Consider the following 15,597-nt stretch of genomic DNA (forward strand, 5'->3'; position numbering starts at 1 on the left):
CTGTTTTTCGAGATACGGAGAGTTCCATATGAGAAGCCGGTTTGTCTTTGAAAGATGATTCACGAGGGACACGTATAGAATAGAAAGACACGTGTAGGACGAAGCTATGTTCAGAAGACACTTGTAATAGTTGTATTAATTGACCGTTAGAAGTCAGTTACATTTTAAGTCTATAAATAGCAGGTTTGTAGAAAGAATAGGGGTTCATAATCTTTACTCAAAAACTCTCAAGTGCTTACAATCGATCACAATGATTACAAGCCAAGTTAGAGTGAAAAAGTAGGGATTCGTGTAACACTTTGCATCTTATAGTTCATTATTATTATTCAGATTCAGAAAGTTCATTTATGTTTTTATCATTTAAGTCGAATTTATTCGTTTTGTTTCTAATTTGTTATTAAATTTCTTTAGTTTTGAGTGACTAAATTTAATTCATTTTCACCAAAGAACCCAAGAGGACTCGAATCCAGTCCCAGATTGATCTTTGGATTCTTTATTTGTGTTTACCAAAATTTGGTGTAAACACATGTCAAATTTGTTTTTTGAAGAGCAAAGAAACTGCATCTATATTTGGTAGATTCTAATTTAGTTGATCTGTATACATATGAATGTTTACAATCTGAAACACAAACTACGTGTATGTAAAATCATATGAGCAGAGAGCAGTACTCTATACGACAGTGTTTGACAATAAGAATTGTATGTCATGGTATTTTTTTAATTCTGATAGAGTAAAAATCGTCACAAACAACTGATTAATGTCAATTAGACATCTCAAGAATGAGATGACCAAATAGCTCGACCAAATACAAAACTCTTTTAGGCTTTGGTTGGTTGAGGAAATTAAGAAAAAGGGAAGAGAGAAAGAGAAATGTGTGAAGATAATTAGTAGAAAGAACATGTGAGAAATAAATTTATAATTTTTTATAGAAAGTAAAATATATATTGATTAAAGAGCGAACATGTACAAAGCCATCCTTTATGATACGATAAAAATATTATGAGAAAAGATTGTGTTGAAAGTTGTTCTTTTTGCTTAAAAGACATTTTTATCTAGAAGCTACTAGTTTCTAACGGTCAAAGATATATTTTTAGGTGTTAGACTCCCGCACCTAGAAGGGTAAAAAGAAAAAAATAAAATGAGCGTTTCTCTTCAAAATGAAGAGGTTGCAAAAAGTATTTTTACACATGTCCTACTTTTCTCTCATATTTGTCTTTACACAAACCATACAGAGTTACAATACCTTTTTTTGGGCTTACTCTATCTGTGACGTTTCTCTCTTTCACATTTCTCTAGTAACAAATATATTAAGACAATACCTTTTTTTTGGGCTTACTCTATCTGTAACGTTTCTCTCTTTCGCATTTCTCTAGTAACAAATATATTAAGGTGCACATACTTTTAGGTAAATACATAGTAACATAATTGAACTATTTAAATTAAAATGGAATTGTTTTAGTATACTAACATTCAAAATGTGGTGTCTATGATACTTCTCATCACACACAGCTAGAACTGAACATTTACAATGTAAAATCGGTAAAAAAAAAAACCTTTACAAATGACTTATATATAGGTAATCACCAACTAACAAATTAAAACTTAATTCATTTTTTTAAAGATCGATTCTGATAATCAATTTAAATTTTGACCTATGTCTTATGTAGTCTACCCAAAAAATAGCATAGGTGTGGTGTGAATATGTTATATTGTTTATAAACACTTAGTTAGTTATATATAAGAACAATCAAAACTGCACAAAAAAACATTTTCCTTGTGTTGTTAACTTCTACTTCTATAACACCTCTTTACTTTTACTTAAAATGTAGTATCTCTAGTTACGCATCAAATATCATGATACTTTTGTGAAATTGAATTTTCACAGTTTTGGATGATTTTGTGGTGTCATGTGGACCCTGAAATCTCCACCGTTCATGCATGTATCACCCTTCAGTTCCTCTATATATTGATGTCACTCCTTCTATCTTGAGTAACTTTCCTTCTTCTCATTAGCCTTCACCTCACCTCAATTGACAATCTTCCTCTGCCCCTGTTCCAGTGTTCCCTCCCCTGCATTTTGCAGCAGAATTAAAAAAACAATAGAACTTCTTTCAGTCTTTGTGATCACCAATGTCTTGCTCAGCGTTACAGGTCTGCCAAGAGGTTAGTCTAAACAAATCAAGCTAATACATTCATTACAAGTTTATTGATTCCATGCTAATTAATTCTTAAAAACCTGAAAGGACTCATTATCATGCCTTAATTATCCTTTGTCTGAGTCAAAGACCATATATGTAGAGCCATGGATCAGAATTCTAGTTGTTTTTGTTACTACATTGTGGTGATCACCTTATGCATCTTCTAATTAAGCACGGGCATCATCAGGATTATCAACAATATGGGTGTGGTAAAAATGAATAATCCTGTTATTTATTTTGTGTTCAAAACTCTGTGCAGGACCATTTCAAAGAAGAATCAGAAATCACTCTTGATGGAAGTGTTGATCTCCATGGCCGTCCTGCTATCAGAGCCAAATCTGGAAGATGGGTTGCTGGAATTATCATACTCTGTAAGCTTCAAAATCATAATCTGCAGAGTAATTTTTTTAGTATATTTTTCTATTTTGTTTTTGTAATTGAGCAATGCATTAAATCATATATAAGAAAATCCTACACCTTCTTCAGTCTTTTAATTTACAAATTAAAATGCGGTTCACATAAGACTAGATAGCCATGAGACCAGGGGTCTATCCCAGATTTATCATTGAGGTGCCAAAACGAAATGTTAAAAATCTACAATTTTTTTTGGGCTGGACTTAGAATACAAAATATCTATATAAAAATATGGTTGATAATTAAATACATTAATATTCTCTATATAAAAATGTGGTTGATAAATACATTAAAATTCTTAGGAGTATGACCCTGCTAAATCCATCATATACGCCCTGCATTAGATTAATTCTTAGGAGTATGGCACTGTTAGATCCCTCAGATACGCCTTGCATAAGATTAATTATTCACCTCACCATCAACACAAAAGTATGAAGCGGTGCTAATGAGTTACATAAAAGAAAGAAAATATAAAATATTTTTTTGTACTTATATAAAATATTTTTTTTTTTGTACTTATATAAAATATTTTTTTTAAAGTACAAAGTAAAGTAAAGCAAAATATTTAAAGAGAGATAAAAGGAAATTTTTATATAACTAATTATATATATATATATATATATTTATATATATATATTCTCATAAATTTATATATAGGACTAATTCACTTTGTTACCTCTTTAAAAAAAACTTTGTCACCAATAAACATATCTTTCGTTATTTATAGTTGGTTTTATCCATATGTACAAGAAACAGAAATCTAGGAAACCGAAGTAGAGTAGCAGTAGTGTACTAGTATAACTACTAGTACTACTTCCTTTTCTCCTAATGGAGATTTCTTTTACCAGTTCCAAGATTATATCCATCACTTGGGGTAATAAAAGTATAACTAGTATTGATATCTTGTAGTTTGAGCTTATTGATTAATAAATCCTGAAAAAGAAAAAGAAAATACACATGCAAATACGTATGTATAAATAATACGTATACGTACACGGATATAGTTCATGATGATAGACGTGAGCAGTCGCAGGTGGCAGACACTATGGTGGTGACGTATAAGTTTGAGAAACCTGGTTGAAGAGATAGAAATTAAATTCACAAATATAATGACGTATATATTTAGATAGCTTATCAAGGGAAGTTTGCTTTTGTGTTCTGCACAGCCACAAGCAAACAAGCTCTTAAGTTATCTAAATCAGGAGAAACGACAACACAGATGCAGGAACGTGTTCCATATGAACCAGACGAAGCTTCTGTCAGCTTTGTTTGCATTGCCTGGAGAATTGTGCTATGCAGCTAGTTACAACCTGGCTATCGCTTACCTCATGATCCATTGTAGCATGCATATATACACTGTATCTATCTTCTAGATGGTTAAGAAATTTTATATGAAGTGGATATGAATCAAGGAAATGGAAAGTAAGAGATTCTGAATCTTGATGGAAGTTTTTGGCTTGACTTATGTGTATACACGACATCAGTCCAGAAACTGTGGCACTAAGAAGCGGTAACTTTGAAAACAGGATAAATACAAAATGGAGCAAATTTAGCATGCATGCATTTGAGAGAAATGCTTGACTGACACGTAATCAGGGTGGTGACATGTGTCATGACTCATTGACATATATCATTTTACCGCGGAATACATGTGTAGGTTTATATGTATATTTAGTATATTTTTATCGCATAGAAAAAGAGCATGCATGACAACTAAGCTTGTTATACTAGGTAATAGATGGTTATTGCGTGTTGCTTGATTAGTGCTATAGCTAGTAATAGTATAGTTCCTTAATTATCTATCTAGATTCTAGAATCCTCTTTAGGTTATTTCTGACTCGCATCCGTTAAGTGCTGAGATAAAGAATGTGAACAAGTAATGTACAAGCATGAAATGTGTCATTGTTCTAGGAAGGCGAAATAAAATGTCTTCTTCTTTTCTATTTTCGGAGATTGGGCATCAAGACAAAAGAATTGCATTTTTGGCCTTTTAAAAAAAACGATAAAAGAATTGTAATTTACAAATCTAATTTTATCGCGAATGAAAAAAATTCAAAAGGATATATTAATTTATGCTACAAATTATATAGGATTGTGTTTATTTGTTATACAGTAATTTGTTTTGTGGTGATGGAAGGGAATTCTCATTTACCAAATGGTATTATGGTGGTGCGAAGTGTGTAGATAATTAAATAATACCTGACACTGAAACCATGTCAATTGAGGTTGTTTGTGTGTGAATAAAAGGAAAGATAATATTATAATAAATAAATATAAATTTGTGAAAAAATAAATCAACTTTGTTTGCGTTATATTTAAATATCGATTTTGGTGTTAATAAAAAAAGACTTGCAAAGGTGTCTTCCACCCGGCATACGGTGACATAACAGGGTGAATTCATGAATCACGTCATCACGATATGAAAATCATTTATCACTTTATAAAAAAAAGTAGTTAAAATATATATATATATATATATTTATATTTATATATTGATTTCGTTTTACAAACCTAGTCTTTCAGTGTTATGTCACCTGTGAAACCACTATTATGAGGGCGTGCTATATAAAGGCAAACCCTATCAGACCTAACGACTAACTATATGGTGATGATATATATATATAAATATAATGTTTATAAATAAATATATGGTGATGATATATATATAAATATAATGTTTATAAATGGCAATGCAATAATCTCTCAGTGAAAAGTTCATGGAGGCGTCATCAAAGTCCTTGGTCTATTTTAGAAAAGAGTGCACGTATATATAGATCAACCAACACTCACAATAGTAGGGAGTGATGACTGATGCGGCTTTGACTTAATTAGCCATGCATATAAAACATTCAATGATTTTTCCTTTTATATAAAAAAGAATCATATTCCTTAGCATGCAACTCTACCTGAGCAAGGCGTGCATTGACTATTTCCGACTTCAAAAGGAACTTTAGTAAATGATCTTAACAGAATGTCTTTCTCCTCTAATTAGCTGAATCCTCACTTCAGATAAAGTGAATCCCATTCACACACAACCTTGGACACATAGATAGATATTTATCAATGTGGCAAGCATGTAGTTATAGCTAGCTGCACAATATATGCATGTTAGCGTGTATTTAATTCACGCATCCAGTTAAGAACAAGGAGCTAATGCTGCTTGTTATGTGATTCATTGATTGCATTAATTAGTGAACCAAGGTCTGGCAACCCTTGCATTCTTTGGGATCGGAGTGAACCTGGTGCTGTTCCTGACAAGGGTGGTGGGACAAAACAATGCTGAAGCAGCCAACAATGTGAGCAAGTGGACTGGAACTGTTTACATCTTCTCCCTTGTGGGTGCTTTCCTCAGTGATTCTTACTGGGGAAGATATAAAACTTGTGCTGTGTTTCAGGTCATCTTTGTGATAGTAAGTAACACCTTAATTTTTCTCTCTAGTTTTATTGTCCTTAATCTCTCTCTCTCTCTCTCTCTCTCTCCTTAACTTCTGCCTGCTACTACATGAATCCCTAGACTAAACGAGCCTTGTGGCTTGATACAACAGGGTCTAATGTCCTTATCCCTGTCATCATACCTCTTCTTGCTAAAACCTAAAGGTTGTGGGAAGGAATCACTTCAATGTGGGAAACACTCAAGTTTGGAGATGGGGATGTTCTACCTCTCAATCTATCTCATTGCCCTGGGGAATGGAGGTTATCAACCAAATATCGCCACATTTGGAGCTGATCAGTTTGATGAGGAGCACTCGAAAGAGGGTCGCTTAAAGGTGGCCTTCTTTAGCTACTTCTACCTAGCTCTGAACTTTGGGCAACTCTTCTCAAACACTGGTCTGGTATATTTGGAGGATGAAGGAATGTGGGCTCTAGGTTTCTGGGTGTCTGCAGGCTCTGCCTTTGCTGCACTGGTATTGTTCCTTGCAGGCACCAAAAGGTATAGACACTTCAAGCCCAGTGGAAACCCTCTCCCCAGGTTTTGCCAAGTCCTTGTCGCTGCATCGAGGAAATCGAGAGTTCAAATGCCATCAAATGGAGAGGACTTATTTAACTTGGATACAATGGAGTCTTCCACCAATGCCAATAGAAAAATCCTCCACACTCACGGATTCAAGTAAGTAGTAGACGCTATTTTCAGCTGAAACTGCTATCTGATTTTTATATATACCTGATGCTGATAGCTAAGGCTGGCTGCATGATATGCTTTACCAGCATTTCTTGGCCATTTTTTATTCTACCAAGCTAACGATTTGATCAATTTGCCATTTGTTGCTGCATTGAAGGTTCTTGGACAGGGCAGCGCTTATATCTTCAAGAGATGTAGTGGACCAGAAAGACGGCCGTTACAACCCCTGGCGGCTCTGTCCTGTAAGTCAAGTTGAAGAAGTGAAATGCATACTGAGACTTCTTCCAATATGGCTCTGTACTATAATATACTCCGTGGTTTTCACACAAATGGCTTCTCTTTTTGTGGAGCAAGGTGCTGTCATGGATTCCACTGTTTTCCATTTCAGAATACCAGCAGCTAGCATGTCTTGCTTTGATATCCTCAGTGTATGTCTCTTCATTTTCTTTTACCGTCGAGTTCTTGATCCATTTGTCGGAAAACTTAAAAAGTCAAACTCCAAGGGACTCACAGAGCTTCAGAGAATGGGGGTTGGACTTGTTATAGCTGTGATGGCAATGCTTTCAGCTGGAATAGTTGAGTGCTACAGGCTCAGGTATGCAAAACAAGAATGTACCGACTGTAAAGACACGAGCACTTTATCCATCTTCTGGCAAATCCCCCAGTACGCATTCATAGGAGCTTCTGAGGTGTTTATGTATGTAGGCCAGTTAGAGTTCTTCAATGCGCAGACACCAGACGGCTTAAAGAGCTTCGGAAGTGCACTTTGCATGACATCAATTTCCCTTGGGAACTACGTGAGTAGCTTAATTGTTAGCATAGTTATGAAGATCTCCACCGAGGATCATGTGCCAGGGTGGATCCCTGCAAACCTCAATAAAGGTCACCTAGACAGGTTTTTCTTCCTCTTAGCTGCCTTGACATCGATCGACTTGATCGCCTATATTGCATGTGCAAAGTGGTACAAGAATATACAACTGGATGAGAAACGTGGTGGAGAGAATAATGAGCCTGGTAGCTTCTCAGTCTGATTTGCAAGAGATGTCATTCTAAGGCAGTAGTAACAGCATATGTTAGTAAGAGAAAGAAAGGAGAAACTAGTCAAAATAACCGTGGTTTACCATTTCAAGAAATTCCTTCAGGTTCACAGAAAGAGAAGCCCTTCCTGCACGAGTCTCTGGCCATCTTCCAACTGGAGTTTGTATTTACGACACCTTTGGATTTTCAGTTTATGTATCTTCAAGCCTGAGTTATGTAAACTAAACTTTGATGAGACAATGACTGTTTAGGGTCCTAGAAGCATCCATTCACCTTGTAATTAAGTTCCATTTTAAAGAAGTTACATATTGCTATTTTAATTTCCTAGTGTTAAATGGTTCCAACTATTTATAGAAGCGTCCCTTCTCTCTTGTGAAGTCCATTCCTAACACAAGAACTCCACTCCCTGATGTCTGAAACTCTCGTGAACAAGTACTGCAATCGGGGGACAATCCACAAATTAAGTAAAAAAATTCAAAGACGCAGAAACAGAATTTTTTTGTGAGAACTTCCCTGTATATTTTAATTTAGCTGGTTTAGCCAATCAACCACCAAATAAAATCTGAACTGGCAGAGTAGCAGATCCAATGCCATTCCTACAGTAACGTGGTCAGGCAAGGAATTATGGATAAGATCACTTACAAACAACAATATAAAGCATTAAATTATATTGTTTGCAATATATTTGACAGAATAAGAAACTTACAAAATGCGCTTTAAGGGTACCAAGAACTCCCCCAGCACTAATAGAAAATATAAAAATTTGCTAATTGATGCAATGCTTGATCCAAAGAATAAATTTTTGCAAAATAAAAGTGGAAACATGAAATTGTATAATCATTCCTAATCCAAAGTATAGTTGTGTGAGCGACTCATTCAATTCCATCAAGTCCCACCGTTTGTTATCTGGCACAAGTGGTATACCTGTTTGGCCCAGTTTTCTCTTTCATCAAGTAGTACAAGGTAGAACTTAACTTCTTTCATTATTTTTTCTTGTTTTGATGTCTAATGTCACCTTTGAAATGTATAGACTGAAAATTGTACCCGATATAAAGGGTGGCCCAGTGTATGTAATCCCAAGGCTCACCATTGTGAATGTCGGCACTCAGAAGTCAGAAGTAACAACCTTACCCTCGTGAAAAGAGGACATTATGCCACAATGGAATATCATAACTAATCAAATCTATGTCACAGTGGTTGCACAAATAGCAATAGAACAAGGTGATTTTTTTCAGCCAAGAAAAACATCATGATGACAAGTATGTTGAAGAATAGAATTATAGATAGTACAAGAGAGAAAAATTTATGGAAGCCATGGTAATTGGTAATACACATCAATAAATCCTTATTTGCATCATAAAGATTCCTACATGGTCCAACTTTGGGGTTTCACAAGCATTACAGCCATAACTATAATTCAAAGGAAGCATAACTAGTTACAAGAGAGAAAACAAGAGGGGGGAGGGACAGGGGGATAAACAATTGCATGGTCAGGATGTAGAAAGATCCTTCAAAGATAAATTTTATCCATAAACCTGACGAACTTGAATGTGGTGAGTGGAATCCTTACGCCAGATTGGTTGTGCACCACTTTGAACAAGAGTAACATGCTGTCCCTTCTGTAAACGACCCTTACTCTGAAGCATGAAGACTTTCAGCATCATTTATAACAAAATCCATCAAGAAAAGGGAGATGTGTGCAAGTGAAAGAGATATTACTCACCAATAGTAGTTTGAGGGCTCTAGAGAAGGTCTCTTCTGCATCATTTGAAAAGTGCATGTATATGGGCGTGACACCATGATAAAGTCCCAACCTCTGCTTAATCCTTGCACTGCGAAAATCATGAAGTTGTGGATGCAAAAGATTATTGACCAAGAACAAAGAATATCACATGCCTACAATAATTTCTACATCTCACATACATATACGTATGACATAAAAAATTAACGCATGTTGCAGATACTCACTCATTTGTGAATGCAAAGATTGTTGAGTAGGGCCTATAATGGCTCAAAAAAATAGCCATGGATCCTGTTCTGGTGAAAACAATAATAGGAGTATTAAGAGTGTTGGACATAGTTGTCGCATGGAAAGCAAACATTTCTCCCATATGGTTCTGTCAAAAGTAAATGAAAATTAATTAGATTTTAAGATATTAATAATCAATCTATATCAATAAATCCTCTACAGCACGTGAAACAAAATTCCAAAACTGCATGAGTTACAAGGAGACTTATTTCTGAGTAAAGAACGTACTTTATGGGAACTCAATTGATATGGATAAGCATCACTTCTGGGAACACTTGATTCATTTCTTAGAGCCACCGAATGCATAACTTTAACTGCTTTCAATGGATACCTGAAGCAGTTGTAATTGTCTTTAAAATAATTTTATTGAAGTAAAAATATTGAAAAAGAAATGCATCAAATGCATAATTGATCAGCATAACACACATACTGTCAAATGATTCTTACATTACCAGGTTCCAAAAACAAACAAGAAAAAGAATTGAATGACATACATCTTTAAATGGAATGTAGTTCTATAAACTATAGTAATTATTATAACCTACAAACATACATACAAAAGTCTGACAAATTAGAGTAGCCATTGCAGGACAACAAGAACTAATTATTATTATGAATGATTTTTTTTTCCTGAAAGCATTGTACTCCAGAAAAAGATAAGCCTTCCAATTGTAAACCGCCAGAAAAATTTAATATAGAAAAGACTTAAATACTCTATTAGTCCCTGAAATTGAAAAGGGAATCAAACTTAGTCCTTGTAAATTTTTCGCATCAAATTAAGTCCCTAATATATTTTTTTTAATCTAATTGAGTCCAAAGTGTGTCTGAATCTGATGTGGCTTCTTTTTAATCTTGGTCAGCTTTTCCATGTGGCTTTTTCTTTTTTTTAATATAATTATTTGTTTTTTTTAATTCCAACTCATATCATTAAAAAAACCTAATCTAATCATAAAAAAAAACTAACGTTGGTTTCAACTTATTAATATATTTTTTACTTTTTGAAAATATAAAGATAATTAATTAACATAACAAATTTGAAATCCTTATGAGTTATTTAGTATAACTCTCTTTGCTTCTCATAATTTTTGGGTTATCAAAGATGGAGTTGAATGATAAAAAGGATATGGTTCTAATTTTTTCTTTTTATTTGGTCTGAGTTATTAGTGTTTTTCAGAAATTGATTAATTAGGTTTTTCATTAATTATGAGTTGGAATTAAAAAATAATAAGAACAAATAATTATATTAAAAAAAGTCACGTGGAAAAGATGATTGAGATTAAAAACAATCCACATCAGACTCAGACACACTTTGGACCCAATTAGATTAAAAAAATTATTTTAGGGACCCAATTTGATGCGAAAATTTTACAAGGACTAGGTTTGATTCCCTTTATAATTTCAGGGGCTAATAGAGTATTTAAGCCTATAGAAAATTATTAAAAAGAGAAAAAGACCACAGTTTTGAAGTAGACTAAATTAAGGTATATTTCCCCTTTGTTGAATATGCAGAGAGATTCTCACGCTTTGTTTAGTTTAGGTTCTTTAATTTGTTCTTCTTTTTGTATTTTTTTAGTTTCGTCTAAGAATAAAATGATATGATACCCCCATTCTTGTAATTATTCATTCTCTTCTCTAATGATACTTTTTCTATATGAAAAGAGGTAATCAGTATCTATTTTGCATTTCAAATAGTGAAATGAACTACCCGAAGGATAGCTCAAGTAGTAAGAGCTGGTGGACATATGAGTTAGGGAGGGGGAGGTCTAGGGTTCAACCATGGAGGGATGTAGTTTATCTTCCAATGTACCAAAACAAACATAGTAAAATGAAAATTTAAAAAACAACATAATTGATAAAAAAAAAAACATAAAGACAAAAAAATCCAAGATCACCAAGGAATAGCAAACTCACTTTCCATGTGCAGTTTCTCCTGAAAGCATGATACCATCAGCACCTTGTCTTACTGCAATTGCAATGTCCGAAACTTCTGCCCTAGTTGGTGTGGGATGATTAATCATGCTTTCAAGCATATTTGTTGCCACAATAACTGGCTTTTTCATATTATGACATCTTCTAATGATGTCCTCCTGATAGATAAAAACGAGGAATGAACTCCATAGAACTCGGAATTAACCTAGTCCTACTTCATAATTTCAGTCCAAGGAGAAATATATTATTCCAGTAATATTTAAGGAAAAAAAATTGATACAAGAAACAACTTATTTATGCAGAACTGATATCAGAAAACTAACAAAACTGAGAACAGAAGCAACAGTTCGAAAGCAGCATACATCATCATCTAAGACTTCCACCATCTAGTTTGTGTAAAGTTTCACATTGCCTATTATTTGAAACTCTAAACCTAAGACATCCAGTGAATTCCTTTATAAAGCCACCGCTTATACACAAATACAGACAAATATTTGAATCTAAGTGTATGTAAACTCTATCTCACCCTTTACAGAAGGTGAGATGGCCTTTGAGAAGTTTAGAGTTCACTGCCCTCTAGAACATCATGACAGCATGCAGTGAAACTACGCAAGCAGCAAGAGAAAGGCTTTCCTCAAAATTGATGCACTAGACTAAAGATATCAGAAGGATCCTACAAAATAAAATTCAGAACAACTAATGCAGTTGCTCTTATTTTATTATATTTTCACTATGACACTAGACACTGCATCCCTAATCAGATGTACCCAGACAAAGATTACCTACATAATAAGTAGACTATTTCATGAAGTAACTGGTATACATCGTTCAAAAATGGCACACATGTGCTACTGTGAGTATCAGATCACCTGCAATAAAGGAACCTCCTCTATGGGAAGTTCAGCTCCAAGGTCCCCCCGAGCAACCATGGCCTACAAAATAGAGAGAACTCGCAAAATGAAACCGGATGCTACACACAGATAAAAAAACGTATTTTGATCCATAATATTGCATAAATTTCAAATTCTAATTTTCTTTATTTAAAATGTAGACTATGAAGGTGTTGAAAAACCTAGCAGAAGGTGCAGAAGAGTTCAGAGTATTTACTACTAGTAAAATCAGTTATAAGTGGAAGTTTTCACCACAACTTAGTTAAAAGATATGCAATAGGTTTTCGTAATTTGGCATTTGTCAAACAAAATCATTTTTATATGTTATCTATTAGTTAAATGACATGATTGAATCAAATGGCTACCTAAGTTAGGAAAGTGTAATTTAGTCCAAGGAATGCACCATGATCATGATATGATGCGCAATACTTAGAGTGGGAAATTATAATGGCTTCTACTCATTGGCTCAAGGTGCAATTATGTTCCTCTTGTACCCCATGCAGAATATGAGATTTGCTGAGACTGAAGAATACATTTCAGAGTCTGATCAACTTACTACGAAAACAGAAATCTTATGACTTGAATTTGTGCCTTATACAAGGACTAAAGAATATTTTCAAGTCCTCTCGCTGGACCAGTGACAATTTAACCTGAACTGAAATGATCCATTTTTTAGTTTCTCCAGGGACTATGTTCACAAAAAGCATAAGTAAGAGAACTATAGAATTGTTATTCATAGTACATATCTATTCCTCCCTAAAATCACTTCTTGTTTCTATATGTTCAGCAACAACTTCACCAAGAAAAATAAATACAATGTCAACTGCAAATAAAATTGATTGCCAACATAGTATAAAATCCAATCATTTTGACTGGAAGATATACCTATGTAAATCATTAATACATAATATGGAGAGTAAAGGACTAACCCCATCTGAAGCTGAAAGTATTGAATGAAGATTTGGAATGGAATCTGCACTTTCAATCTTTACAATCACGTGTATATCAGCATTATGACCTATAGAAAAGGCTTACAATTAGTTCATGAAGAGAAGCTTAAATAACCCAATAAAGAAGAAAAGGACACACCCAGTGCACAAACACAGAAAAGAAATTAGAGTACTAGACATAAAAAGAATTACTTTTGAGAAATTTTTTTAACTCATAAACCACTGCAGCATCCTTGACAAATGATACAGCATAGAAGTCTACTTGATTGTCCACGCCAAACTTGATATCTTCCCAGTCCTTGTCTGTGAATTTGAAACATATGGCAACAGAGCATCAAATTGTCAGATGCTTTTGTACACATTTATCCTATCCATAATTACTGAAATTTCATAACAGCGCAATGAGTCATCATTGACAATAATAACATGATTATACCAGTTATGGAAGGAAGCGTTGCACTTTTTCCACGGACATTTAAATGACGCCTAGATTGCAGTTCTCCACCATCAATAACTTCACAACTAACAATGTCTTTTGTCTTTGACTTTACAGCAAGAGACATCATTCCTCCTAAAATAACAACCAGAAGATTTTAAAATCTTAACAGATAATCCAACTTGACGATCATGCAACAGTTGAACAAATCCCTCTAAAATATTGTTAATTAGATCATAAAAATATACTCAAAATAGCAGGAGTACCTCATTGGTAGTTCATTCAAGGTTAGCAATTAATTAGACAATAAATGAACAAAAAACCACCGAGTCAAGCAAGATCACAAGCATTGGATTTCCAGCAAAATATAGTTAAGCTGTGTTAGCACATTTCACAGTAAGTCAATACAAATATTTCACAGATGCACACTTAGAGGTCATTAACATTTTTCAATACACACAAGCGGCTACGAACGATGCCTACCATCAACGAGGAGGACGTCTCCAACCTCGACATCATTGACAAAACCATCATAATTCACACTTACAGTGTCTTCTGTGCATACCCCTCTCCTAATGGTGAAATTGAATGCTTGCCCCTCTTTCAGCAAAATTGGCTGTGGTACATCTCCACTCCTAACTTCAGGACCCTGCAAACAAATTCAGTTAATACTTAATACACCAATTCTCATTGATGAGTTGTTAGATGATAATTCAATGATGAAATGCATTATTTGGAAGAAGCAATTGATTGAGTACCTTGGTGTCAAGCATGATGGCAATGACCTTGTCTTGGAAGTGAGAATTGTACTCATTGACGAAATGGATGGTTCTCTGGTGAGAAGCATGGTCCCCGTGCGACATGTTTAAACGCGCGACGTTCATTCCCGCTTGAGCGAGTTTCCAAATCATGTCACGTGAGCTTGTAGATGGACCAATCGTGCATACGATCTTCGTTTTCGTACGTGCTTCTTCTGCATCTGAATAATTTTCCCCTGTGTGTCCCACGCCATGATTACCAGACTCGAACTGCAACAACAACACAAACAAACAAACAAACAAACAAACAAACAAACACGATCGATCGATTGCCATAAATAAACAAGTGGTAGAGAGAAACTGGATGAAAGAGAAGAAGTTACGAACGAGTGAGGGGGAGGCATAGGAGGAGTTGATTTGCGTGACGGTGTGGAATGGAATGCGTTTCGTTGTGGTTGGGGGCTTGGAATCGAATGGAAATGGAAGGTCGGTGACGGTGAGATATTTGAAGAGGGAGAATGAGATGGTGGCGGCAAAAGCAGAAGAAAGATGAATGGTTGCCATGCCTATAGTATGAATTATGATTCTTGTTCAGTTGCCAGTTACGAACGACAAAGGAGTGTGGTGTGTAGTGTACAGAGGGAGGTGGACCAAATGAAGGGTTCGGGGTTCATATTCTTAAGTCAAGTCAAACGACAGTCACATATAAGGATAGTCAAAGACTCACAGCATGCCATACACTGTAGTATAGTATGCACTACAAAATTGATGACACGTTAGCAAATAAACATCAAATAAATCTATTGCAATTTGACAAAAAAAAAAACCCTACTG

General features: G+C 34.7%; 2 protein-coding genes across 3 annotated transcripts; one reads left to right on the forward strand and one right to left on the reverse strand.

Moving 5' to 3' along the window:
• The first annotated feature begins 1,985 nt into the window (after nt 1–1,985).
• On the forward strand, nt 1,986–8,091 carry LOC130740976 (protein NRT1/ PTR FAMILY 7.3-like). Its single transcript, XM_057593716.1, has 5 exons — nt 1,986–2,164; nt 2,459–2,570; nt 5,806–6,023; nt 6,159–6,721; nt 6,891–8,091. The coding sequence occupies exons 1-5, from the start codon at nt 2,132–2,134 to the stop codon at nt 7,762–7,764; spliced, it is 1,800 nt and encodes a 599-aa protein (XP_057449699.1). The 5' UTR covers nt 1,986–2,131; the 3' UTR covers nt 7,765–8,091.
• A 1,001-nt stretch (nt 8,092–9,092) lies between these two features.
• On the reverse strand, nt 9,093–15,434 carry LOC130740977 (pyruvate kinase isozyme G, chloroplastic). Of its 2 annotated transcripts, XM_057593718.1 has the most exons (12): nt 15,151–15,433; nt 14,764–15,033; nt 14,489–14,654; nt 14,006–14,140; nt 13,762–13,872; nt 13,549–13,637; nt 12,599–12,661; nt 11,712–11,887; nt 10,029–10,131; nt 9,740–9,888; nt 9,495–9,603; nt 9,093–9,408 (listed from the first exon to the last, which is right to left on the reverse strand). In XM_057593718.1, the coding sequence occupies exons 1-12, from the start codon at nt 15,325–15,327 to the stop codon at nt 9,295–9,297; spliced, it is 1,662 nt and encodes a 553-aa protein (XP_057449701.1). In that variant the 5' UTR covers nt 15,328–15,433; the 3' UTR covers nt 9,093–9,294. The 2 variants fall into 2 exon arrangements, with proteins under 2 accessions (XP_057449701.1, XP_057449700.1); XM_057593717.1 differs by having other exon boundaries at nt 14,764–15,434.
• Nucleotides 15,435–15,597: the final 163 nt, after the last annotated feature.

The sequence above is a fragment of the Lotus japonicus genome, chromosome 2, assembly GCF_012489685.1.
Source record: "Lotus japonicus ecotype B-129 chromosome 2, LjGifu_v1.2".
NCBI classification, from domain to species: Eukaryota; Viridiplantae; Streptophyta; class Magnoliopsida; order Fabales; family Fabaceae; genus Lotus; species Lotus japonicus.

Bases quoted from the DNA above. Each gene is read 5' to 3' on its own strand.
- LOC130740977 (XM_057593717.1), bottom strand. From the start codon at position 15,327: ATGGCAACCATTCATCTTTCTTCTGCTTTTGCCGCCACCATCTCATTC. The intron at 14,141-14,488 runs GTAGGCATCGTT...TTGTTATTTTAG, and splicing joins AGACGTCCTCCTCGTTGATG to GAGGAATGATGTCTCTTGCT. The intron at 11,888-12,598 runs GTGATCTGATAC...TTTATCTATCAG, and splicing joins AGGAGGTTCCTTTATTGCAG to GAGGACATCATTAGAAGATG.
- LOC130740976 (XM_057593716.1), top strand. From the start codon at position 2,132: ATGTCTTGCTCAGCGTTACAGGTCTGCCAAGAG. The intron at 2,165-2,458 runs GTTAGTCTAAAC...AACTCTGTGCAG, and splicing joins CGTTACAGGTCTGCCAAGAG to GACCATTTCAAAGAAGAATC. The intron at 6,722-6,890 runs GTAAGTAGTAGA...GCTGCATTGAAG, and splicing joins CTCCACACTCACGGATTCAA to GTTCTTGGACAGGGCAGCGC.